Source organism: Oncorhynchus mykiss, chromosome 13 (genome assembly GCF_013265735.2).
Source record: "Oncorhynchus mykiss isolate Arlee chromosome 13, USDA_OmykA_1.1, whole genome shotgun sequence".
Classification (NCBI taxonomy): domain Eukaryota; kingdom Metazoa; phylum Chordata; class Actinopteri; order Salmoniformes; family Salmonidae; genus Oncorhynchus; species Oncorhynchus mykiss.
The window spans coordinates 29,760,573-29,788,034 of NC_048577.1; the positions used below are offsets into that span (position 1 = coordinate 29,760,573).

The 27,462-nt window shown below is 41.4% G+C and overlaps 1 protein-coding gene across 3 annotated transcripts in view; it reads right to left on the reverse strand.

The window, feature by feature from the left end:
- The window catches only part of LOC110486076 (tau-tubulin kinase 1), a 46,254-nt gene extending 20,010 nt beyond the window's left edge, over nt 1–26,244 (reverse strand). Inside the window, exons 1-14 of one of the 3 annotated variants that reach the window (XM_036940729.1) lie at nt 26,085–26,244; nt 20,904–21,062; nt 19,312–19,459; nt 16,765–16,838; nt 15,572–15,715; nt 13,578–13,682; nt 6,705–6,770; nt 6,323–6,415; nt 5,692–5,817; nt 5,149–5,303; nt 2,094–2,310; nt 1,536–1,717; nt 847–1,181; nt 315–478 (exon numbers count right to left, since the gene is read on the reverse strand). In XM_036940729.1, coding sequence (XP_036796624.1) covers nt 315–478; nt 847–1,181; nt 1,536–1,717; nt 2,094–2,310; nt 5,149–5,303; nt 5,692–5,817; nt 6,323–6,415; nt 6,705–6,770; nt 13,578–13,682; nt 15,572–15,715; nt 16,765–16,838; nt 19,312–19,459; nt 20,904–21,011 — 1,917 coding nt within the window. In that variant the 5' untranslated portion in view covers nt 21,012–21,062; nt 26,085–26,244. Of the gene's footprint in view, nt 1–314; nt 479–846; nt 1,182–1,535; nt 1,718–2,093; nt 2,311–5,148; nt 5,304–5,691; nt 5,818–6,322; nt 6,416–6,704; nt 6,771–13,577; nt 13,683–15,571; nt 15,716–16,764; nt 16,839–19,311; nt 19,460–20,903; nt 21,063–24,913 lie in introns of all 3 variants that reach the window. The other 2 variants (XM_036940730.1, XM_036940728.1) reach the window with 2 other exon arrangements.
- Between the last annotated feature and the right edge of the window lie 1,218 nt (nt 26,245–27,462).

Consider the following 27,462-nt stretch of genomic DNA (forward strand, 5'->3'; position numbering starts at 1 on the left):
AATAAGACGGAAATCCGTGAATCTTCCAACTGAGATTTCTGGAAAAACAGGTAATTTGGGTTAAATTATCGGAATTTCGCAACCCTTGGTTTACCACTGCATGTTAATGGACATCCCGACCAGAGGGGGCACCGAACAGCTCATCTTTACATAATCTGGATAGATCAACAACACCCACCGCTAAGGTGGGTCTCATCCATATCATCTAAAGATTGACCACACTGTGCAGCAGGCGACCCAGCTCTGAGCCGACTACCATGAACATGCAAGGAGAGAAGGCTCCCTCCACCAATAAGGTTGGCCCGATCTCTTACCGGTCTTTGGGGTCCGATAGGACGGCCTGGTGGGAGTGAATGACAGGGCGACATGGCGGGGCTTCCCCCACTTCGTCTGGAGGCTTCCTCCTCGGTGAGCGTGAGCATGCCCCGGCTGCTGTTGGTTGTGTGGGTCGTCTTGGGCCGCACCACCATCTCCGCCCCTAAAACAAAGGATTGGTTAGGAATCTAGTACCCTTTTCACCATATCATGCCAACCGGAACCAAACTGTGATGGGTTGAATATTTAATTTTCACATGGTCCTTTTCAGCACGGTTCCAGCAAATGTGATGGATGCATAACCAGGTCAGCTCAGTACAAATGCTTTGGTTCGGCTCAGTAGCGTGAAAAGTGTTTGTCGGATTAAGTCAAACGTTAAATAATATTTTAATGTCAGAGGAGAGATGAGCATCATCGTCAACACAACTTGTACGGAATAGAACAGAACTGAATACAACAGAACTGAATAGAACAACATTGAACTGACTGAAATTTCACATTATTGAATGTACATAAAACCTTCAGGCCCACCTCCTCCCCGCAGCTTCCTCCTCTCCTCTCCCTCCTCCAAGGGCCTCAGCTCCTCAGGCTCCTCATCTGTGGTGCCCGACGTGGTGGGCTGGAAGTCCCTCAGCTCTGTCTCCTTGTCAATGATCACCCACTCCTTGCTATCAAAGTCTTCCTCCTCTGCTAGCGGCACCGATCTGATAAAGGCATTGCTGTGGGCTTCCTGGTCCACGGACGCCACCGAGCCCTCGCCGTGCCGCCCGCGCTGCAGGCCGTCGTCCACAGACAGCATCATGGCCGGTTGGGACGAGTACATGTGGCGCGAGGGCGAGCCCAGGATGTCCATGCGGGACCTGATACTGTGGCACACAGATATGTCCACATACACACAGGTACAAGCACGAGGATGTAGAAGTGCACATAGACACACAAGCACGCACAAACAGATGCAACAAAAGACCAAAAGAACACACACATTAAGTATTGAATTAAGTATTAAAGTGGAGGGCTATAATAGATAGGCTTATAGCAGTTACACAGACCCTAACCCAAAGGACTTTCCTGGAACGCCTAAGAGACTAATGTAGCTAGGTACAATACTAAATGTATTTTAGCATAATGCACTTCCTGGTTAACTACTATACTTAAATACTACTATACTAAAAGCTAGTACAGGTCTGTAACTAATACTAGAGCTGGTTTGTAGTGGTCACCTTTGGCCATAGCCATCGACGGCCCTCCCATCAGCGGCCGACATGCGGTCTGACTCTGGGCTGTTGATGCGGCGGTACCGGAGGGAGCGCACCTGGCCACTGGGGGACTCTGGGGCCCCTCCTGCCCGGCACGGCGACATGGGACAGGCCCCTCTGCTGGGTTCATCCCCCTCCTGGGCCCCCTGCAGACACAGAGGGGAGAGGAGGGGAAGAAACGGGAGGGGAAAGGAGAGACAGGAGGTCACGATGGTGTATGCTAAACAGTAATTCATTCTAAAATGTGTCTATTACCACTGCTAGGAGTTTAAAGGGTAGGCCTTCGCCTGTCTAGTGTACACATTTTCTGTCTGGATGTTCGTCTCAGTCTGTGCATCTGTATGTCCGTCTATCATCCTCTACCCAGCCAACTAACAATCGATCCCATATTTTTCATTAATAAAAAATGCTAAAAATACTGTTATCAACAAACAGTATAAGCTACGCTAGAACAACATCTACATAGATGCCATACAGTAAAATGTTGTGTTCTCCTTCCCCTCATCCTTCCCCCTTACTCACCTTGCCCAGGCTGATCCTGAGTTTGTTGCGGTTGAAGTCGGTGTCCTCCCATCCCTCGCCCTTTGCGGGCGTCTGGCCACCGCCCTCGCCCCCCTGGCGGCTCCCACTGGGAGGCAGGACCGGAGGGGCGTTCTCCTGGTCGCTGAGGTGCTCGTCCTGGAGCACGTTCTCCGTGTTCTCTCTCTGGAGGTCTCCAGGCACCGGGGTGTTTAGGGCTCTGTGGGAGAAGATGGATGGGAGTTGCGGGATGGGTTCAGGTTAAATCAGTTGATTAAGATCAGCGGCGGCCCAAGGATGTACACAATGTATATTATAAACACATGTATAACACCTATATGTGAATATATGTCCACTGGGAATGCAGGTTTTTGTTCCAGCCCTACTCAATTCCAAAATGTTTTTTATTTTTTTATTTCCTGAATTATGCATGCACTTAATTAATGCACTTTGTACAGGCAACCCTCAAAGTTCAGTAAACATCTATTTATTCAGTGAAACATTGATTGTAAACTGGTATTTCAAAGTCCTTTTACAGCCTAGTTTAGAATTCAATATCATGCATTTCAAAGGGTTTGGATGAGCAGTGTGGCAGTAGCCTCGAGGTGTGACAGCAATACTGATGGACACAAAACCAGTTCTTTCTCTTTTGCACTGGGAGGCTAAGGATGCTTCCTAAATGGCACCCTATTCCCCACATAGTGCAATATGACGTCAAAGTGCACTACTTAGGGAATAGGGTGCCATTTAGGATAGAGCCTCATGTGTGATGACGACCAAAACACTAACGATGTCTCCAGAGATAAGGATGTTGTGTTCGCAGGGAAGTCATGCAGCTGTGTGTAGTCTGTGCGTGTCTAGGCAGCCTGAACAGTAAAGAGCTTCAAACCAGACAGTCATCAGAGAGAGAGAGAATCTTCAAAAATAATATATTTGGGTGAGTGAGTCAAACAATAGCTCCCATGAAAGATGTATAAAAGACAGATTAAAAATAGAGCACTGTGACTGCACTATCATGTTGTGGCACTTTCAGGATCTAATGTATTGTGCCATTGCACTGTGATTTGATACTGTAAATGTCAAGTATCAAAGACAGCCAACTGGTGAAAAAGACTCTAAGATAAACGAAGATGCAGAAATATGACATCATCATACACAATGGGGAAACGTTCTGCTTACAAAAGTCAACAACTACAAAATGTGAATCTGCCATGAATTAATGAATTTCAGCTGGCACAGCTGGAACACTGAAATGTTGATTAATGGTTACTGTCCCTGTTAACACTAGAACCACTAAAGCATTCATTTCGACTGCTCATTCATATAATTGTTTTTATTACTCTGCCATTTTTAAAGCCAATCCCCCCACCGTCCTTGACTTTTCTTAAGTCTATATAACCGTAGGTAGAACGTTAATATCACAAACCGAACTGGAGTTATAACCAGTTTCAGGAGGGCATCTCATTTTTTGAATGGTTTTCCCCGTTGCACCTTCCACGACAGTGCCCAGTTGATAATCAGAATGTAATTACCCATTTTGAATGAAGAATAAGGCAGGCCATTATATTGTACTGGTATAATGTAATCATAATCTGAATATGTATACCCTAAATATGTACCCTCTATCAGTCCACCTAATCCAAGCAGTTTCATCAGTCTACTCAGGCCTACTTGGAGTACACAGTGAGAGCGTGCGTCATTTACAATGGCAAGAAGACAAAGACGAACGGATGCACATGCTGTGTTAGCCCTGCTACTAGAACTGAATGAAAATAACTCATGACATCTGATTACTCTTCAGATTCTGAGCCTCAGCGTGAACCTACACCTCCAAGGTCTTAGACAGAACAGCATGCAGCATGCAGCAGGTGCCCTCGCCTCCAATAAATGAAATGTGAGAGACAAAAGAGAGGAAGAGACGGCATCGTTTGGATACAACAAGCCAGTGACAATGCTACAGGCTGATTATCAGTACAAAATGTCATCACAGAGAGCAGGCCCCAGGGGTGTAGCCAGGTCAGAGAAATCATGTCACGGGATCGCTTCAGAGAGATCATGCGTCACCTTCGTTTTGGTGTTAAAGAAATGAGAATGCGATGCCTGGAAACAAATTCGCCATGGTATCCAACGTATAAATAATCCACTCTTTTTTACTGCTGTCATATCGATACTTATATTCATTATAATGACATTATTACATTTGTGCAGATTTTCACCATTTATCAAGTACAGTTGGTGCTAACCATGCGCCTTGGTGGTTGGAATATGTTTTATTTATTTAATCATTATTAAAAGAATGTCACGTCCTGACCTTAGTTCCTTTTTTATGTCTCTATTTTTGGTTTGGTCAGGGCGTGAGTTGGGGTGGGCATTCTATGTTTTTGTTCTATGTTTTGTATTTCTGTGTTTAGCCTGGTATGGTTCCCAATCAGAGGCAGCTGTCTATCGTTGTCTCTGATTGAGAACCATACTTAGGTAGCTTGTTCCCACCTGTGTTTGTGGGTAGTTGTTTTCTGTTTTGTGTGTCTTCACCTTACATTTTTTGTTTTGTTCACGCTCTCTCTTTGTTGTTTTTTGGTTATTGCAGTGTTCAGTTTATTTATTAAAATTAACATGGACACTTACCACGCTGCGTTTTGGTCTTATCCTTCCTATTCCTCATCCGAGGAGGACAACGATCATTACAAAGAAGCTGTTACCGTGTTCCAACACAAAGGCACTCCACAAATAAAACTGATTGAAAACTTGAATTTTTACATATAGCCTACAGCAACATAAACAAATGAAAATGCTATTGTGTTATTTTAAATGTTTTTTTTTTTACTCAAATGTTACCTTCATAAACACAACCAAATACTAATTTTTGTGATAGCACATATGAAACGTATGAATCACACTGTTAGTGTTGCAGTCAGAATCACTGCTCATTAGCCTGAAGGGGGTTCCTCGAGGCCCAGCGGTTCTAGTGTTAAATGAATTGCAAGCAGAAAGTTGCCCTGCAGTGTAAAATTGTGGACTTTCCTTTTAATCCTAATGGTAAATATATCAGGGTCCTTACCCCACCATGGCGACGGTGGGCCGTGTGTTGTGCTGTGGTTGGGTGGAGGCGCTTGTTGACTGTGTGGAGTCTGTCCCGCCTTTCTCCCAATCAAACGGCTCATTTTCCGTGATGTTGCGCTCCTTCATGCTGTTCTCAAACACCGACATCAGCAGCTGGGAAATAAAGGAAATTTGACTTTGGCTACATCCCAAATGACACCCTAATCTTTAAATAGACCCTTTCCCTTGACCGGCCAAATAGAAAACAACTCCAAATTAGACTCTGGTTGTGTCCAAACGGCACCCTACTTCCTTTATATTGGTCAAAAGTAGTGCAGTACATAAGAAATAGGGTGTCATTTTAGATGCAATTTAGCTATTGGAAATAGCATAGGGAGAACTAGGAAGCATTGATGAAGTCAATATATCAGTTTGTGTGAGCATACAAAAAAGTCCCCGGAATAGTGAGATGGTGGCCAGTCAAAAAAAAAAGAGACATTTGTTGGAGCATTTCAAAACACTTTCAAAGTACTTTCCTTATTCTCTATACTGCGAAAGGTACCTGATAATCCGGCTTGGTGTAGTAGTCCAGGCCCAATACATGGTCGAGGAAGATATGAAACTCTGACGGCATGTGTTTCAGCAACATCCTATGGTCATATCGATCTTTAATCTGCCCAACTTGCTCCTGCGCAAAAAAACCCCAGAATAAAACATTATATATTTGTTTGACTTTATTTAATTGTCATTCAGCAGCTGAACAAACCAGTCCTTTCCCCTTCCCCCTCCATTTAGCCATTGCGCCATGTGGCACAAGTGCCCGAAAGCTGACGGAGTGAAAATGATCAAGGGTGTAGGGGCAAATTAGACCATCCTATATGCAACTTCAACGGAGCCAACACACACTGTGAAATTTGGAGTTTGCACAATTTCATACAAAGAATCGAGAGGCGTACAAAATGATATGCCACATGCATTTATTTCTATCTGATTTCGAAGGCGCAACTCATATTACAAAATAAATACCTACTAAGTGAAATGTTGAATTGTTACTTACATTGTTAAGAGTTTGAAAGATAAGAAGGTCCAGAAAGGCTTGTGTTTTGTTCAGCTTGCGTATGATTTGATTATTTGACTTTAACGATTCGCTAGAAATACAGTGGGTCTGTCGTGGACGAGTGAAGGGACTCTACCTTGTCCTTGATTTTCCTCCATGGTAGCTGTCCAACTGCAAATTCCACCAACATGTAAAATAAAGACCATAGGTCATCATGGCGGCCCATTTCCTGGGGAGAGAAAAAATTAAAAGTAAAGATTATGAATGATATCCACGCTATACCGTTTCAATTAGTACACTACACCCTTTTAATAGTGCCAAACCTAAGGTTGCCCCCATAGAGATCCTATTAAATAACTAGAGGGGTTATGTATTGTAATTCCTTATTATATGGTTGCCCACCACCAATTGACAGTACAACAACATAATTAACAAGTTCTACGTTTATTTCAAAAGAGCAAAATTGGCAGAATACATTTTCCAGCATTTACATTTCGACAACATGAACATTTGTTTACTTTGTTTTTATGTGCGTTGACTGAGGCATATCGGACAGTTCCTCGAAAACCTGCAACAGTTCTCGGCTGAAAGGAAATAAAACAGTATTAGTGACGGACGAACATCAACAACGTCTTAGAAAAAGAAAAATTCTTAACACATCTTCCTTCTAGGTTTATCCCTACTGTTCACTCTCCAAAATCTGGTGGTTTTAAAAAAACAAACTATTCCTATCTAAATGTTTACTTAAATGTGAAGTAAATAATAAGGACAACAAATGGAATAAAATAAAATGACTGACAACGATTTACATTTACACTACACTAGCATTCATCCCACATCCGTTAGCGCCAAATAAACATGACACAACAGCTACATAGAGGACACATGCAATACAAACCATCTTAAGACCCAAAAGCACGCCATCGAACGTTGAAAATGCTATATTTGACCTTGACTACTCGATCTGACATGCGCCATAAGATGCCGAAGTCAAATATAGGTAATATCAATGCTTTTGTTGCCAGCATTTAGTGCCGTAGAGGAGTTATGAATGCTTAATGTAAACACAGTGAATCTAAATTGTAAAAATAAAAGCTAAATAATAAAGTAGACAGAAACATAAGTGAGGGGTCACACCTTTAATCTGTACACTAAATCCTACTAAAAGCTCATGAATGCATATCTGTGTGTTCGGCTCAGTGAGCGACTTGGGTCAAACCATAATGGTATTATAACGTAGTTGAGCTAAATTCTATTTTAATCCAGTCAATATCAATAATTAATATTAAATGAACTTGAATTGAAATCTTTCAATAACTCCTTCGAATTTTTTCCTAAATGTCGATTCATTTCCTATACTGACAATCTGAAAATTGACTTGCGCCTCTCTAGTTGAGTAACTCAATCTCTTGTGTTTGGCTTGGGATGGCAGTATCAGTGGCGCAGAACATGCTGTTCGTTCTCACATTACCCTCGCGGTTTGCTGGTGACGTGACCTTCGCTCCGAGTAGATATTCTGTTGCTTTCAAGTTTGTTGCTTTCAACTGCGTATGCATCAGAATTAGGACCCTGCTCTGACACATTGCTAAAACCTAAAAGAAACAGAATATCTAAGTGTAAGTTAGAGAGTGAGCAATAATGTACAAATATCTCACATCCGAATGTGGCTCTAATATTATTGCTATGTAGATAGATCCACTTATAGCTGTTGCTATATAAAATAGCTGCAAGCAACAATAAGGGGGTCCTAGCAATAGAAATACCATCACTTGGTTAGTTATTGATATAAGTATAACAGAAAGGTCAAAGGTGGGTGTCCTTAGTGTGACCCCTCTGCTATGAGGAGAACAGAAAGCTTGGTGACCACACTCACGTCACTCTGTCATCATGCACATGACAGCCACGGCGGAGCAAGGATCTGATGGAGAAACAGGTTGGAGCATGCACTTCAAAATCAAATATCCAAAGGAACTGTAAAACACAAAACAAAGGCAAGCACTGAAACAAAAGGAATTAATAAACGTAAGGAAATGTAACAGAAATAGGCACACATCACATCACAAAAAGTGACAATTACACATAGTAATGGCAGTAACTTGTCAAACATTTTCTATTGGCTTATATGTAATAGAGAGAACTATATACTTAATGAGTTGATAATAAGCAATGTCCTTGCTCACCATCAATGGCCACAATTCTGTCTTAAATATTAACATTTTTGTAAACGTGTTTGAACTTCCTGTAACAACCACATTCTGGCTTACAACATCACACATTCAGAAAATGTGTCAGTTTGATTTGTGGGAACTGCTGGTGAGTTGGGATCTTACTTTTTTCAACTGGCTGTTTTCAAGTTTCAAATCCCATTTTTTCACCTACTGTAGGTCTGAAAGTGGATTGAGTGGTATCCTATCCAAGAGGCAATAACGTGCATGAAACAGCCTAAATAATACCCATATAATGGCGTTATATAATCTGTAATAACAGAATATTACAAGTTAAAAGCCCCAGAAAAAGTATGGCATTGCTGATATTACTATACTGACACTGAGCCGAGAAAGGGGGGGAGAGAGTAAGATATCAGAATAATAAATAGAGCTGAACACTGTAAAAGGCATCATGGACAGTGAAGTTTGTACAGTGCAATAATGTTATGTATATCTTGCATAACTGGCAGCATTTAGCAAAGTATAACATACAGTATTTGAGAACTGTGCAGTAGTATTTCTCCTTAAAAAGGGATAGTTCTATCTAAATAAGAAATTAATCAAGGGAAAAGTCTACGTATTGGGGCGGTTTCCCAGACACAGATTAGGCCTAGTCTTGAACTAAATAAATTCATGTGTTTGAGTCTAGAAATAGACTTCATCTGATTACACATAAAACTCCCTGAAAAGTGGCCTAATCCTGCAGCATTACATACTCAAAATAGTAAACCAGCTTCAATCAAATATAAGTGTGTTAAAGCCATACATTTTGTCAGCTGATATGTAATTTGACGGATGCCTCAAGATAAAGCTAACTTTGAAAGCATTTTTTTCCAGCAGCGCCTGATATATTTTAAATGTAGCCTTTATTTAACTGGGCAAGTCAGTTAAGAACATATTCATATTTACAATGACGGCCTACCCCGGGCCAAACCCGGACAACGCTGGGACAATTGTGCGCTGCCCTATGGGACTCCCAATCACGGCCGGATATGATACATCCTGGATTCAAACCAGGGACTGTAGTGACATCTCTTGCATTGAGATGCAGTGCCTTAGACCGCTGCGCCACTTGAGAACCCCAATATGTCAATATATGAATATGAAAATATCCCAAGAGTTTACAAAACCCATCAACATTTAACATGCATGCCAAAATCTCTACATAAATAATATCTTCCACTTCTCAGAAGAAGTCATGGAAAACAAGATTTCTTATAAAACGCCTGATGCGTGCCATGAAAGGAAAAATAGCTCTGCTATTTATTATCCACAATGATTTATTCAGTTATCAGGGAGGGAAAGTGAGGGAGGATCCTTCTTCATTGCGGAGAGAACACTAGTGTTTAGCAGCTGATAGGTCTTTCACTGCACAAGCACTGAATGCCAACGGCTGAGTGCTAACAAATATGCTTTTTTGCTAATGGCTGGGGGCTAACAGCTACATGCTAACAAAAATGCTTTGTGGCTAATGGCTAAGGGGCTGACATAGTGGCAAGGTGAAGGACATTTGGACAGGGGAGGCCCCTGACACTTGCTTCCCTGGAGACCTGGCTGCCTAGGGGTAGGGGAGAGGCATACACTGCTAATGGCCAGGGACTGGGGGAAGAGGGAGATGAAGAGAGGGAGGGGAGATGGAATGAGAGAGGGAGAGGGAATGAGGAGGAGGGAGAGAGAGGGAGGGAAGCAGGGGTAAAGAGCGAGAGAGACATGGAAGCAGGAGGAGTTAAATAAAATGAGATGGAGAGACAAACAGGCAGGGAGAGGTAGACAGAAAGAGGGAAAAGCAAATGGGAGAGAAAAAAGGAGGGATAACGATAGAGAGAGAGGGAGCCAGAGCCTCACATTCATCACGAATCAATGAGCTGAAGCTGACTCAGCTGTACTGGCTAGAAGGGCAAAAAAATCAGAGAGCAAGAGAAGGGAAAAAGGAGAAGGGAAGCGAGAGGTGTAGCCATAGCCCACTGACGCATGCAAAAGCAAATTAAATCTCACACTGCTGCACACAGAGCTCTGAATGCAGAGAGAGAGAGGGGGCGGGGGGCTGCTGCATGAGGACACAGAGTGTTCGGGCCAGAGATATGAGAGGAGAGGGGGGAGATGTAGAGAGAAATCGAGGAGAGCAGATAGTGACTGAGTCAAAGAGATGAGAGAAATAGAGAGATGGAGAAGAGTAGGAGAGTGGAGGGAAGGGGGAGAGCGGTGCCTAAGAGATGGGAGGCAAAAGAAGGGGAGAGTAATGGAAAGAGTGGATGGAAAGGGAGAGGAGCCGAAAGAGAAATGGAGTGGATGAGAGAAATGAATAAGAGGCAAGCGGGGAAAGGAGAGAAGATACTTGAGAGAGTCTATTTAAAATGAGGGGAGAGGAGAAGAGGAAAGGAGGGAGGAAAAGGAGAGAGATAAAGGGGGAGAATAGTCCAGGGGAGAGAAGGACAAATGCATAAGCAATTGATGAGAGGGAGAAGAAAGGAGAGGAGGTGAAAGTGCTAGAGGAGATTAAGGGAGATAAAAGGATAGGGAGAAGAGGAAATGACAGGATGGAAGTGGAGGAAAAGAAGAAGAAGAAGATCAAAGAGGGGAAGAAGTGGAGAGATTGAAAATGCAGTCAATAAATCAAATCAAATTTGATTTGTCACATGCGCCGAATACAACAGGTGTTGTATTGTGTACACCTTACAGTGAAATGCTTACTTACAAGCCCTTAACTAACACTTTGGATACCTCTCTCTTGGATGAAGGTTTGTGTAGAGACAGAGACAAACAGTGTGCTGGTAGGAGAATGGGGAGGTTAGTCCTTCTTCTGCTTAGTTCTGGTCGCATAAGACTTTGATTAGCATGTACAGTTGAAGACGGAAGTTTACATACACTTAGGTTGGAGTCATTAAAACTCGTTTTTCAACCACTCCACAAATTTCTTGTTAACAAACTATAGTTTTGGCAAGTCGGTTAGGACATCTACTTTGTGCATGACAAGTCATTTTTCCAACAATTGTTTACAGACAGATCACGTATAATTCACTGTATCACAATTCCAGTGGGAAAGCAGATTACATACACTAAATTGACTGTGCCTTTAAACAGCTTGGAACATTCCAGAAAATTATGTCATGGCTTTAGAAGCTTCTGATATGCTTATTAGCATAATTTGAGTCTGTGGATGCTGTGGATGCATTTCAAGGTCTACCTTAAAACTCAGTGCCAAAATGGGAAAATCTAAAGAAATCAGCCAAGACCTCAGAAAAAAAATTGTAGACCTCCACAAGTCTGGTTCATCCTTGGGAGCAATTTTCAAACGCCTGAAGGTACCACGTTCATCTGTACAAACAATAGTACGCAAGTATAAACACCATGGGACCACACAGCCGTCATACCGCTCAGGAAGGGGTATACGTTCTGTCTCCTAGAGATGAACGTACTTTGATGTGAAAATGCAAATCAATCCCAGAACAACAGCAAAGGTTCTTGTGAAGATGCTGGAGGAAACAGGTACAAAAGTATCTATATCCACAGTAAAATGAGTCCTATATTGACATAACCTGGAAGGCTGCTCAGCAAGGAAGAAGCCACTGCTCCAAAACCGCCATAAAAAAGTCAGACTACGATTTGCAACTGCACATGGAACACAGATCATACTTTTGGGAATAATGTCCTCCGATCTGATGAAAAAAAAATAGAACTGTTTGGCCATAATGACCATCGTTATGTTTGGAGGAAAAAGAGGGAGGTTTACAAGCCAAAGAACACCATCCCAACCATTAAGCACGGGGGTGGCAGCATGTTGTGGGGTGCTTTTCTGCAGGAGGGACTGGTGCACCTCACAAAATAGATGGCATCATGAGTCAGGAAAATTATGTGGATATATTGAAGCAACATCTCAAGACATCAGTCAGGAAGTTAAAGCTTGGTCGCAAATGGGTCTTCCAAATGGACAATGACCCCAAGCATTCTTCCAAAGTTGTGGCAAAATGGCTTAAGACAACAAAGTCAACATATTGGAGTGGCCATCACAAAGCCCTGACCTCAATCCTATAGACATTTTGTGGGCAGAACTGAAAAAGCGTGTGCGAGGAAGGAGGACTCAGTTACACCAGCTCTGTCAGGAGGAATGGGTCAAAATTCACCCAATTTATCATGGGAAGCTTGTAGAAGGCTAAAAGAAATGTTTGACCCAAGTTAAACAACTTAAAGGCAATGCTACCAAATACTAATTGATTGTATGTAAACTTCTGACCCACTGGGAATGTGATGAAAGAAATAAAAGCTTAAATAAATAATTCTCTCTACTATTATTCTGACATTTCACATTCTTAAAATAAAGTGGTGATCCTAACTGACCTAAGACAGGGCATTTTTACTAGGATTAAATGTCAGGAATTTTGAAAAACTGAGTTTAAATGTATTTGGCTAAGGTGTATGTAAACTTCCGACTTCAACTGTAAACTAACTTCAAAGGCTTTCTATAATGGTTAGCTGGCTTGGAGGAAGGATTTAGTGTTGTGTGCACTTAGCTAACTGCTATCCCATAGCCTACAGTACATTGCACATGAAGTGTGACTGGCTGAAGAAAATGCCCCAACATGTTCTCATGCTATCTGATTTGCTCAAAGTCAAGTTGTTGGCCACTGACAAGCGTTGCGTAGGTTCATCGAAACCGGGTCAGCACATAGCAGGTAACGCTTTTGTTCTAGCAAGAGAAGGAACAGCCTCCCACTGTGATAAGTACCTATCGACAGTCTTCGGCAATCAGATTCTCAGTGTGTTACATACTTTAGGATGGGTGACGTGACGTCATTGATCCTGACCCACCATGGATATATCATATTACCGTTTGCCTTTTAGATCATAATAAATGGACAGGGGTACCTGATCCTAGATCAGCACTCCTACTCTGAGATGGTTTATAAATACAAGCCTAGACCTGCTAATCTGTGCAGCCTCACCATTGCAATAAAGATGACCTGGAATTTATCCACGAGCTGGACATTATTCTAATAACATCACAATAACATTTAAGTGGGCGGCAGGTAGCCTAGTGGTTAGAGTGTTGGGCCAGTAACTTAAATGTTGCTGGTTCGAATCCCCAAGGCACTTAACCCTAATGGATAAGAATACTCGGCTCAAATGTAAATATTCATCTAATTTTGTAGGACAAACCAAAGCAAAGGAACAGAAGAGGAGACTTACAGGGCGGACTTCTCCAGTGGTATTGGTGTACTGCCGTGCGAGGCCGAAGTCTAACATGTAACACTTCCTTAAGGTTGAAGGCAGCCTTCCCATGGCGAAGTTTGACTGCAGAGAAAATACATGATTATACAATGCATTTTAGATATGGTCTGGTGGCTCAGATGGTAAGAGTGTGGGGCTACTGTAGCAACACCAAAGAACCATCACAGTGCCATTAGTGTTAGCCAGGAGGGGCGCTTGTTCTTCTTAGGGCTGCATTCCCGTTAACGGGATGAAAGTGCAGGGCGCCAAATTCAAAACAGAAATCTCATAATTAAAATTCCTCAAACATACCGTTTTAAAGGTAATTTTGTTGTTAATCCCACACAGTGTCCGATTTCAAATAGGCTTTACAGCGAAAGCACCACAGACGATTATGTTAGGTGACCACCAACTCACAGAAAAATCCAGCCATTTTTCCAGCCAGAGAGGCGTCAAAAAAAGCACAAAGAGATAAAATAAATAAAAGTTCATATTTATATAAAAAAATCGGAGTTTACATTGGCGCGTTACGTTCACTAGTTCCAAAAACATCCAGTGATTTTGCATAGCCACATCAATTCAACAGAAATACTCATCATAAATGTAGATGAAAATACACATGGAAGATATACACATGGAATTATAGCTATACCTCTCCTTAATGCAACCTCTGTGTCAGATTTTTTTTAAATGTACAGAAAAAGCAAACCATGCAATAATCTGAGACGGCGCTCAGAAAATAAATACAATTATCCGCCATGTTGGAGTCAACAGAAATCACATTATAAATATTCCCTTACCTTTGATGATCTTCATCAGAATGCACTCCCAGGAATCCTAGTTCCACAATAAATGCTTGATATGTTTGATAATGTCCATTATTTATGTCCAAGTAGCTACTTTTGTTAGGGCTTAGGTATACAAATCCAAACGCTCATGCAGGTCCATCCGAACCTCGGACAAAAACTTCAAAAAGTTATATTACAGGTCGAAGAAACTTGTCAAACTAAATATAGAATCAATCTTTAGGGTGTTGTTATCATAAATCTTCAATAAAGTTCTAACTGGAGAATTCCTTTGTGTGTAGAGAAGCCATGGAACGCAGGTTGCTATCATGTGAATTGCGCGTGACCAGCCCTTGGCTCTCTGCCAGACACCTGGCTCATTCAGCTCCCATTCAGGCCCACAACACAGTAGAAGCCTCATTCAAGTTTCTAAAGACGGTGGAAGCCCTAGGAAGTGCAACTTCATCCATATCCCCCTGTGAATTCAATAGGGGCTGGGTTGAAAATCGACCAGATTTCTCACTTCCTGTTTGGATTTCTTCTCAGGTGTTTGCTTGCCATATGAGTTCTGTTATACTCACAGACATAATTCAAACAGTTTTAGAAACTTCATAGTGTTTTCTATCCAATACTAATAATAATATGCATATATTAGCAACTGAGACTGAGGAGCAGGCCATTTACTCTGGGCACCTCTGGGCTCCTTCCGTCCAAGCTACTCAATACTGCCCCTGCAGCCATAAGAAGTTTTAAGGGAGGGGGCATTGTTTGATGAAACATCAGTTATAAGACCATCTAATATGCCACAGATAGCCGTTGTGCCCATGAGCAAAGAACTTAACCCCTAACTTGCTCCAGGGGTACAGGTTACTTTAGGGAAAGCTCACCCCAATGCTGGGGCGTGTGTGTGGTGTCTGGGATTGGGAATGAAACGAACCGATGGCAAAAATACACATTTCCGTTTTGATGGACAACACAGATGCAGTCTTTTTTTGTTTTTTACATGCGTCATGGCACAGCACGCCACAGCATTATGGAAGGTTATCAGTGCCAATTCTAAAATGCAATGGTTAATTGGAATGCGAAAATGACAATTTGCATTTAAGCATTGTTTTTTTTAGAATTAGCACTGATAACCCTTCATAAAGCTGTGGCATGCTGTGCCGTGATGTTATGTATGATACGTACCGGTTTGATATCTCGATGCAAGAAGCCAACAGAGTGGATGGCCTCTATAGACTCCAGGATCTGTTTCCCCAGGCGAAGTGTGGTGCTCATGGTGAAAGTCCCCCGAGGCTGGCTCCTCCTCAAGTCCGCCAAATTGCGTCCCTGCTCCACCCCCCAAAACAAAACAACGCTCTGGGGTGAAGTTCCCTCTAGGTACAGATCTTAGAATCAGCTTCCCTCCCCCAATCCTAAACTTAACCTTTGGTGGGGAAAATACAAATCTGACCCAAAAATCAGCATTTGGGGCCACTTCACCCTACTCCAGAAAACCAACCATACGTAAACAAACAGGCTTTGTGCGAAATAACACATTTATTTCTTACCGGTAACGGTACACCCAATCGCCTAGGTGTGATCATAGAATTACATATAGAATCCTTATTCATTTCATAAATTATATCTGTGGGCCTAGTAGCCTGGGCCTAGTAAAGATTTGTCACATGACTTTTTTACATACAATACCTTTTAATATAGGCGGCAGGTGAGTTTCAAGTTTGGGGAAGCAAATGTGAACCATAAACATTCCATGCATCCTCACATTTACAGACTTATGTAAGATAGGTTACTATTCCTGATGTGATGATTAGATTTAGGCCAATAATATAACTCAATCACTGTTCACAGAATAGACTGTTCAATGCAGCTCGTAGTGGCGTAGAGTAGGCCTGGGCTACAAATACAAGATCGTATTTTTAAATATTCCGATATGCCTGGCTGGGTCTCTCTGTTTTTCACTGACAGTTGCAGATCAACAATCAAAGTCATACATTATCAAAAGTTTGGTCATGATGGATTTTTACACCCAAGTACCATGACAATCGACAATGGATTGGATTAAGACTCTCCATAATATACTTTCATATTATAGAAGGCTGACAATGCTATGCTGGATCATGTGACATAATGGCATTTGAATTACTATCCTTCATCAGTATGTGCTTTGTCAGCCTCTAACCAGCCGCTGCTTATGAAAAAAAATTTCAGTTAATATGGCCTATTTGCCAAGACTTCATATTTCACGATGCCTTATGCAAGCTTTATAAATTGCACTTCCTCAGAAAAACGTGTTTTTGTTGAATTGTGGTCAGATTCTCACAGAATGCATTTTGGGGATGGTGGTCAATCTATATTAAAAGCAAAGGTCAGCTTCTTACCTGAAGTTGCATGACCACGTAGTTGAATTTGTCATTTCTCCCACAGCCAATAAACTTGCAAACATGGTTTTTACCTAAACAAAAAAGGTAATATTTTAAGAATCGTAGTTCAAAGACGCATACGCCAAAATATTCCATATCACTTCAACTTGATGATTGGATTGGTTTTCATTGGTTACACCAGGGAGATGAGAGTGGTGACAGGGCCTAGGTAAGATCCAATTCAAATTCCCATATCAATCAATGAAAATACAGCAGAACCACTCATGTTGACACTCAAGGGCTGAAGAAAGGATAAAGCAATATTTTCTTTCCAGGTTTTCTTCCCGGCAACACCTGTCTTAGGACTGTTCTTTCCAGAACTTCTTTCTCTAGGACATGGCCTTGTGTTAAATATTCTATAAAAGATCACTTTAGATAAAATACTGGCAGACAAATAAAACCAGACAAATTCATGAGCTGGCCAGTCCATGTTTCCTGGTCTTCCTTTTCTTCACAGTTAATCCCAATTAAGGTCAGTTGGGCATGAATCATTGTTATTCATCATGCACCATTAATCTTTTGATGGAGCACCCTGTTAATGTGACTTAGTACCGAACATTTTGGAATCTCAGACTCTAAAAAAATTCTGAGGGAACTTCAGATTGTTTGATATTCCGTAAAAAGGTAGAGTCTGTAATATGACATCATTATACACCAACGGGTGTCGTCCTGCTTACAACAACAGTATTGGCAAGTCCTGATATGGGCATGCTGGGAAGAGCCAATAGTAGCAGTCTAAGCAGATTTGAATTTGTTTGTTGGTTCGCTCATCTACGTTTCGTGATGTCACATTGCAGTCTCTTCCTTTAATATGTACATAGAAATACCAACACACACACAAGCTTCTTCAAAGACATAGTACATGTTGCAAACCGATCATGAGTCATCATCACAATATGAGGGACAAATTTACTTCGAAAGCTGTCACACGTCAGTTAGAGTGTGTGACTGTCACCCACAGCTTTCGAGGTAACTTTTTTCCTCATATTGTGATGATGACTCGTAGCCAAAGTGAGTCACTTGTTACCCTGGCACATTGACGTGCATACTCCAGAAGGAGAGAGAGTTGCTCTCCTTCTTTGTGCCACGTGATCGCCATCACGTCTAACATGTTACTGCTGCCCATGCAAAAACGTGCTGAGTCACAACATTTAATCTACATAAAAACATATAGAGGGCCCATTACGGCAGAATTAAAGGAATAGTCTAAGCCAAAAGACTTGCTCTAGTTTGTTCACTGTTTTGGAAATACTGTTGGGACCATGCAATCAAGCATCAATCTTTTGTAAGATATTTGATTGTTGGGACCTCTACTTCCTACTGACATACGTATAACCAAAAACAAGCAACACTATATTGCTTATTTTCCAGGCACATTTTTAAGGGCCTTTTTTTAAATCATGAGTGGAGTATTTTTCACAGCTATGTCATAATGGCCTTGGAGACATTTTACCTACACTATACTTCAAGGAGATCAGAGGCCCCTTAATCAATACACAACATGAGCAATGATGTTGAGTAGTTTACTAGGTTACCTATTGATTCATAAGGTCTAAGCTATTCTTAGCCACTCTTCCGTGAAGCTACTATGGTGTAGTAAGCGAGAGAGACATCGGTTTCCACATTTGCTTGAACCTCAAGCAAAAGATTCAAGGGCCATAACAGCACACCAAAATGCAAAAAACGAAACAGATATGCTTAAATAGTGCATCGTGACCCACTAAATAAGGCCAGGAGGAAGAGAAGGTTCCATTAAATAAGCTTAGTGCATGGCAGACAGAGCTAATGTTTGCTCTCCCTAGCCACTTGGACTAAAGCGTTATTCAAAGTCCACAGCCACTGAGTCACAATAGTCTGGCGGCCCATTATTACATATTTACGAAACTAATGTAATTGGCTGTTTATTAGGTTACAGATTCTGTCACAGTAGACTGCATGGCTCTGCAGCTTTTAACTCTGTAGGATGCTTAAGGGTGTACATGACAATGTGAGAGGAAATTCTGATTCCTTTTGACAGGATGTCTCAAAGGACACCCAAATAACTAACACTTTACTTGGTTTTACTGTCCTGAAACCTATGCTGTGCTGTCATGAGGAGAGGTTATTACACTTTTCACTAGACTGTCATGAGTATGACATAGCAGATTTTATAGCCAATCATAAGTGCAGTCTTAAGCAGTATTGATGTAACACATTTATCTTACACGGGAAAGATAAACGTTCTTACTTGACTATGCACTGTAGCTGACACAAACCTTATATATTTGTCTGTCATGACTACAACAAAGTATACTGACACATGGTGTCAGCGGTGGGATCTGGGTTCAAGTCAAGTGACATCAACAAAGAATGCCATTTATTGAATTTAAGAACGGCTGAGCAGCACCTTCTTACTCATTGACTAAGCCGAACGGTAAACACAGAATGGTAACCGCAGTGGCACCACCAGGCTCATTGACAAAACTAGCAGAAAGGTCCAAAATGGCCACTGCAGTGGGCCCTTACCCTGCAGTTTCTTCAGGACTGCCACCTCCATCTTCAGGACCTGTTTGGGCTGCTGGGCCGACTCCACCTTCAATGCCACGTTCTCCCGAGTCAACAGGTCCAGAGCTTCGTAGATCTCCCCAAAACCTCCCCCTCCGATTTTCTTCAGCTAGAAAGGTGTTGAGGATAAAAAGTGTACTAAACAACAGTCTTCTAGTGCTGTTAGAATGCTGGCTTATACTGTACTGTACTGTAAAGAAGCTCAACTTAACAAACTTTTCGCATGACAAACACCAGTTTTGATGGAAGAGTACAGCGAGGTTAGCCTGTTCCCAGATCTGTTTGTGCTGTCTTGCCAACTCCTATGGTCATTGTCATGCCAAACAATGACAACGACCAAAATTAGTTGGCAAGACAGCACAAACTGATCTGGGACCAGGCGATAGAGAGGTGTGTCTTATTGATCAAACAGTAATTGAGTGAATTCATTTTTGCTAGATAGTTGCCCTCCTTCGTCCCACCCCTCTTTCTCCAGCCCCACTTCCTCAACTCCTCTATTGCATTTTTTTTCTTTATTTCACCAAGTACTTAAGTGCTTTGAACAACCCTATTATCCGTTTATGGCTTGATCATGACAGCCAAGTGCCGAAGACAAATATTAACCAGCCATGTGCAAACACACTCTACTTTCTTCCTCAGCTCTTTGGCCTAGGGATCTGTCGCTCCGTGATTGGTTCTGACAGGGTCGTCTAAGTGATCACCATCAGAAGCACAGTAACTGTTGCGCAATCAGCGAATGCGTGGCGCTGCGTATACGATACCATTATTAAAGGGGCAGAAGTAACCCCAAAAGTTTGTCAGATACCATTAAAAGGGACATTTGACAAAAAATACAAAGTTTGTCCAATGATTTAACAATTCTACATTCTGTTCTTGTCATGTCTGCTCCTGCTCCTCCCCTCCGGCGTTTGACGTCGCCAGAGTACTAACCACCGGTCCTGGGATTCATCATCACGCACAACTGACACTCATCATTAAGCGCACCTGTTAATCATTATGATTCACACCTGGACTCCATTACCTTCATCATTTCCTCCCCTTTATATATCACTCTCCCATGTTCGCTCACCAGTTGGTATTGTTCTTGTGTATCGGCGTTCTGCCTTATGTTGGTGTCGTGTTATTGGTTTTGTTGTTTTATTAAAACGTTTTACCTGCACCCGACTCACTGCCCCATCATTACAGTTCTGTAGATCCAGTAGTAGAGTTAAGGAGAAAATATTGTGGTCCCAAATGGACGGGAAAAAATGCTGCTGTGAATTAGTTAAAATCTTTCCCATTCAGGCTGGATCGAGGCCTGCATCACTCTGTAATCTGCTTGACGTAAAGGTACCTGATTTGAGATTTATCTGCTCAACTTCAAGGTATGAAAACACAGATTTGCGAGTACACTATCCCTTTAATTCTGGTGAGACACAGAGAACCTTGGTAATGGGGAGTCAAATCTGTGTGTGTTGATGGTAATCTTGTAATTAGCCCCTTAGGGAAACACTGATATAGAGAGACCATACCAAGACAAAACCACAACTAGATCAACTATGTAGCGTACTCACCACTTTCCATCGGTCCTTGACCATGCAGTTAGGCGGCAGTATGTCTGCCGTCTCCCCAGCCCCATTCATGTTGGCGTGGTCCTGGAGGCCTGGCACTAGGCACTGCATCTGCCAGCCCGACAGAACGCGGGCAGCTCCCAACTTAAATGAGCCATTTATCTGGAAAAGGATATTCAATAAAGACATAAGTCAGTCTTATTCCCTTTCTTTTAACACAATACCCATGAGCAGGCATCACACAGCGCACTCAATGCAAAAGGCATAAGTCAGGGTTGTCTTATAAAGCCATTCGTTTTGTAAGCTTCGGGCCAAAGTGGAGGAGAAAACAAAATGGTATTTTCCGTCATCCGTGCAAATACCATGGTCATACAGAAAGCTTGCTGGTATTGACGGTTGTAGTTTGCCATCTAGATTGTCTTGAAAGAACAAGGGGGACAGACAGTACACACTCTGCATTTCTTGCCTCAAGTGAACGGTGGAAAATAAGGCCTTGGGTATACTGTATGTTGGAGGTACATCAACTACAGCAACTACATATGTCCATGGATACTAAATGTCCTTCATATCTGAATAACATCAAGCCCAATAAGGAGATGCACTTTCCTTAGGGTGTGGCCAATTCAAATTTGAAATTACTTTTGGCACTTGAAGCACAGTACATCACTCTGCTTGAGCGCCGAGCTAAGAGTTTTGTACAAAAGCTTGATTATGTAACAATGTATGCCAACAATGTACCTACAATATGTCATTTGTATGTGATACATGGTTTTAGTGACCTCCCACAAAGCGGGACCATAACCATTCTCATAGTCTTGAACACTGCTGTACAACAACAAACTGACAATATATCTATGAAATTCATTGTAATGGATATACTATTTGGCCTCAAATTTCTGCTTGTAAACTAATTTGGGGGGTTAAGAAGACGTGATAACTAGATTACAACCAACTGGTCTCTGTTACAATCAGGTAAAGTGGCGGCAGGGTGGTTAGAGCATTGAACTAGTAACCGGAAGGTTGCAAGTTCAAACCCCCGAGCTGACAAGGTACAAATCTGTCGTTCTGCCCCTGAACAGGCAGTTAACCCACTGTTCCTAGGCTGTCATTGAAAATAAGAATTTGTTCTTAACTGACTTGCCTAGTTAAATAAAGGTAAAATAAAATTTCAAAAAAGACCAAGATCAAGGGGTCACCAGATAACATCCAGATTTGGTTGCTAAAAAGACTTCAGCAAAACTTCATTATACAACCTGACCTGTTTTGCCTGATGAGATAGACACTTCTTAAATTTGAATTGATCTGTTTTGCAATATTTTTTGCAATATCTGGCCAAACTATTAGACAGTATTGGTATTGGGTTCGAACCGATATCTATCAACTTTTATTTTCTAGATGCTTATAATTATTCTGGGTAAACAACATCGGGATAAGAGTGATGCATGTAAATAGGTTAGTACCAAAACCATGCTATTCTGCATGCAGGGCCATGTACCATTAGTTATGCATGCACAGCTCAGCTCCATTTGGGGGTACTTAGTCATGCCTAGGCTGAGGCCAGTAGAGAGACTGTGTGTATTATCTAGCAGATTAGTCCGTTGTGAAAAAGTGACAAAATGCACTAGAACACATACAATAGGTTTGGACAGAGGGTGTGAGCCTATGAGGGTGGTATTACCAGTGCTTATGGCTTTAAAGCAAGGTTTGTTAATGCACCTGGGTCGGTTCCCAACATTTGCATTGCTACGGCGGGAAGCATGTGAATGGAGGCTGTGTCATTGAACGTCAATATGCCAATAACTGGTGGTTATTTCAAGCACTCTCATAGCACAGCAAGATTACAGGCTGGTAACACTGCAAATGTAGCAAGAACTGGGTCACGTTCAGTAGGCAATTGTTGTGGAACCTTGCAGATAGAAATGTCATGAATAGAGCTTACGTGGCTCCTTATTCTACATGTCAGAGGTGCATGTTCGTTCTACATAACATTTTATATCTGAATGTCCCATAAACATTGCACCATGCTGAAAGTGACCCTAGCGCCCTCATCAGACTTGATCTAAAACCCACAAGAGCAGGCAATATGGTAAGTAGTTTAAGTTTAAATACAAAGAGGTTTGTTCAGGGAGCATTTCCTCACTTTAGCGTCCTCTGCACACTACAGCCATGGAATTGGAATTCATATTTTACTTTAACCTTAAATCATTAAAGGGATAGTTCACCCATTTACAAATCATATTGGTTTCCTTGTCCATAGACTGCTTAAAGGGTACGGAAATTAATGTAATTTTGTAATTTGAGTGAACTATCCCTTTAAGCTTATTTTATACTTTCAAAAGTAAGACTGACTAATAATGAATCAATCGAGATAATTGCTGATCAGCAGCTATAGTGACTGCTCATCATGATGCCACCCTATAAGATCATATAAAGTAGGCTTCATGTTGTATGGTTCAAGATAATATAGCATTCTCAGTCTAACTATTATAATGTTATGGCCATCTTGCCAGGTGTTATGAAAGATTCTTCTCATGTAGGGAAACACTGCAAGCCTGTTCCCTCCCTTTGGGTGTAGTTCAATAATAATCTTGGAAAATGAAAATCATGTTAGCATCACCATAGTTTCATTTTCACTGGGTTGTGATAGTTCAGGGTACAGTTGCCATAGCAAAAAGCAAAACATAGGGGCAGTGCATCAGTGAGGATAGTGAGAGACTCATATCAATTATAACACACAACTAAATGTGTATTTGCTGTCCTATACTAACAATAGTGTGAGGGGATCTACTTTGCAAAAAGCCAAGGGGTTGCAATCAAGTTTCCCAGAACTATGAAATCATGACATTTCCTTGAAATCCGCGAAGGAAGCCGCGACAGCCATTTGTGTTCAAACTGGTGGGTAAAAGTGCAGCCGCATTTCCAAGGGAACTTTGAAGAACACATGAACCTCTCACCATATTTACAACCTCTTCAAAAACCTTACGTCTGAGAAAAAAATCCTGAACTCGGCCAATTTAGTCGATGCCAAAACCCTCCTTTGTAAGCCTACAAGCCAAAATAAAAAAAATACAAATACAAAGAGGTTTGTTACGACTGCCTCCACAACCAAATCAATGATGTTTAGAGATATTTAGATATATAAATAATATTTATGAGAATGACAGTTTCATTTGAAGGAGTAGATAATGAAATAATGACAAGTAATAGTATAATGGACAACAATACACACAAGCCATATAATGCTATCATTTAGCATAACATTCATATAAGACGATGATTAGAACTACGAGCCAATCTTTTTACAATATATGAATTACTTTACAGGTCCCAGGTCTATATTTGGCAGTATAAATGTTGTACATAAGGCCTGATCCAAGCAACTGTTGAACCTGTATCATTAAATGTAACATTGGCAAGTAGAAAGTTGGAACAATTAAACAAATCTGACATCTCAACCTAAAGTATTTTACAATAGCCTAACAATTAGACAAATATTTAGCCTTACTCTTTAAGCACAAACTGTAATAGTAGTATGAGTTGAATTGATACTGCTTGATGGGCTATAAGCAAATGCACGCTCCACTGAGTGTGTGCTATAACTCCGTAGACCTATCTGCTACTAAGGCAACTAACTGACTGTTCAACATTCACAAAATACAGGCAGAGATAGTTTGATTTAGTCAATAACCAATACCAACAAGGGTCAGGTTAAGTAGTGACACATGCAGTATTTTTTTTAAACTAATGGGCCGAACTGATGCTTTAAATATAGTTACATAAACAGATAGCTGTTTAGCCCTATCAAACAATAATTAAACATAACTTTTTGCTAAATTTCGGGACAACATTTCTGTCCATTTAGGGCTCAAGAACAGTCCCAGAGGCAAAAGTCATATATAGTCTCTTTAATAAAGCACCTAGGAAGTCCTATTCATGTCCGATAGGCCTAGGCCAACTGATAATCTATATTATGTAAACGTTATTAGCCAAACAGATGTCATGAAGAATATTACCTGGTGCAGAGACGGCACGTTAGTCTTTTCCGTCTTTTTGGAATCTTCATTTGGGATTTTAAGGTGGCAGAAGACTTCCTCTGACAAACAGTAGCCCTACTGCTACAGCTATACACTCAATAATAGCATAATTTCCCCATGTAAGACCAAATCCATTGCGAGAAAGGTCCATATAGATATCTACTCCGATGTCCGACGCTAAACTGAACCGTACTCCTTTGCATTTAGCAGGCAATTATCCCAAGCGAAACCTCCAATAAATTCAATCAAACATATGATTTTCTTAAATTGTGTATTGGCCTAACACACACATTTAGTTTTTTTTAGCTTTTCTACATTAGTTTGTCAAGTTGTTTAAATTAGAATAAGATCCAATTTCTTCGACAATAAACGTGTCACGCAAGCGGATTCCGATGATTACAAACTGCAGTGTACAGGTGTATGCTTTGCATGAATGCACAATTAAAATACATTGTCGACGACTAAAATCCAGGTAAGCAGCGGGTCCAATTCCGATAAACTATTCCGATACAATATGCCTTCTCTTACTAATTGATGTCTCGGTTTAAAATACGGTCATATGCTCTCCAACGCCAAGGCTCTCGATCCATCCCACTTCTCGGTTTTTGTCCGCACTGCAGCGTATACTCATTCTTGACAAGAGACCCACCTATTACTACCGCCTTTATGGCGAGAGGTGGCGCACGACACCCCAAAGATATTCTGCAAAATCACAAAACTTGTACCATTTTACAAATATTATACCCTAATAACAGTCCGTTACTTCTCCTCGCGCGTAATGGACAGAGTTTGTAATTGGACGTCAGCCTTTCTAATCTTCAAAAATATTGCATATTTTAATGGAATTGTTTGATAAAGGTAGACCTACCACTAAGAAAAATACTACCGAATGCAATGTAGCATATATGAGAGCAAAAACACCGGACTACAATTCCCAATGTGAACCAATCACTGGAAAAGGCCAGCGCCTATATTTTAACTACATCTACTGCAATTCAAATCCACATTCCACATTTCTATTAATTAAGACAACTATAATTCCTTAAATCAGCCACCTGGGCCTTCAGTGTACAAACATACGGCTATATTTACATAACCTTTCAAACCTGGGGAATGGGAATAAAGAGAGGATAGTAGCTTTTCTTTTTACCTAATTCTCTTCAGACGCGATGACATGAAAACGTCGAAGACTTTGAAGAGGCACATTGTTTCGCCTCTACGGTCAAAACCATTGCAGGAGGTTCGCCCCACGTACCACCATTTCTACGGCAGCATCCTCCTCCCTGCCCTCATTCGCGTCCCCAGCATCAGCATCATTTAGCAACCAAAGCGATCTTCCTCTGTGCTTTCCTCAGAGATTTGTGGCATAGGCTACACCGCACATACCGCCACCTACCGAAGTGGAGAAGAACATTTTAGACCTGGATGCACAATCAGGACTATACCTATGTTTTGAAAAAATCTACATGGTGACTTAAAAGTTAGGGAGGATGACGGATGAAAATGATTTTTATAAAAAGCCTTATCTATATAATTTTGGGAGTTTCTCAAAGTAATTCTGAGGAGGACATTTCTCCCACAGATATTTCAGAAAAGGCTTGACTGAGTATACAGCAGCCTAAAATAGTATTACAGTAGTTTTAACAAGTGACAGGGCATGCAAGATGCTGCTGAAGAACATGGCTGACGTTTTGCATTTTCCCAACCAAGTGTGCTATTTTGTATTTTTGGGGGATTTTGTGTAATTTTTTTAAAAACTTATTGTGTACATAATGTTGCTGCTGCCGTCTCTTATGACCGAAAATAACTTCGGGACATCAGAAAAGCGACTACTCACCGCGGACTGGAAGAAAGATTTTTCTTTAACGAGTCTAACGAGAAGGATATCCTGCTTTCACTGGAACAGGCCTAGATCCACGCCTTTTGCGTGGAAAAAAAAGTATTCGGAAAAGAGGCCGCAGATCGGGCACTTCTGAGAATCCGGAGGCGAGCAAGTAAACTCCCATTGCCTTCCATTCTTCTTGCTAACGCACAATCATTGGAAAATAAAATTGATGACCTACAATTAAGATTATCAAATCAAATTGTATTAGTCACATGCACCGAATACAACAGGTGTAGACCTGACAGTGAAATGCTTACTTACAAGCCCCTAACCAACAGTGCAATTTAAAAAAATATGGGTAAGAATAAGAGATAAAAGTAACAAGTAATTAAAGAGCTGACAACAGAGTGGCAGTGGTTTGGAGAGGGGAGGGTGGGGAATGCAAATAGTCTGGGTAGCCATTTGACTAGATGTTCAGGATTCTTATGGCTCGGGTGTAGAAGCTGTTTAGAAGCCTCTTGGACCTAGACTTGGTTCTCCGGTACCGCTTGCCGTGTGGTAGCAGAGAGAACAGTCTATGACTAGGGTGGCTGGAGTCTTTGACAATTTTTAGGGCCTTCCTCTGACACCGCCTGGTATAGAGGTCCTGGATGGCAGGAAGATTGGTCCCAGTGATGTACTGGGCCGCTCGCACTACTCTCTG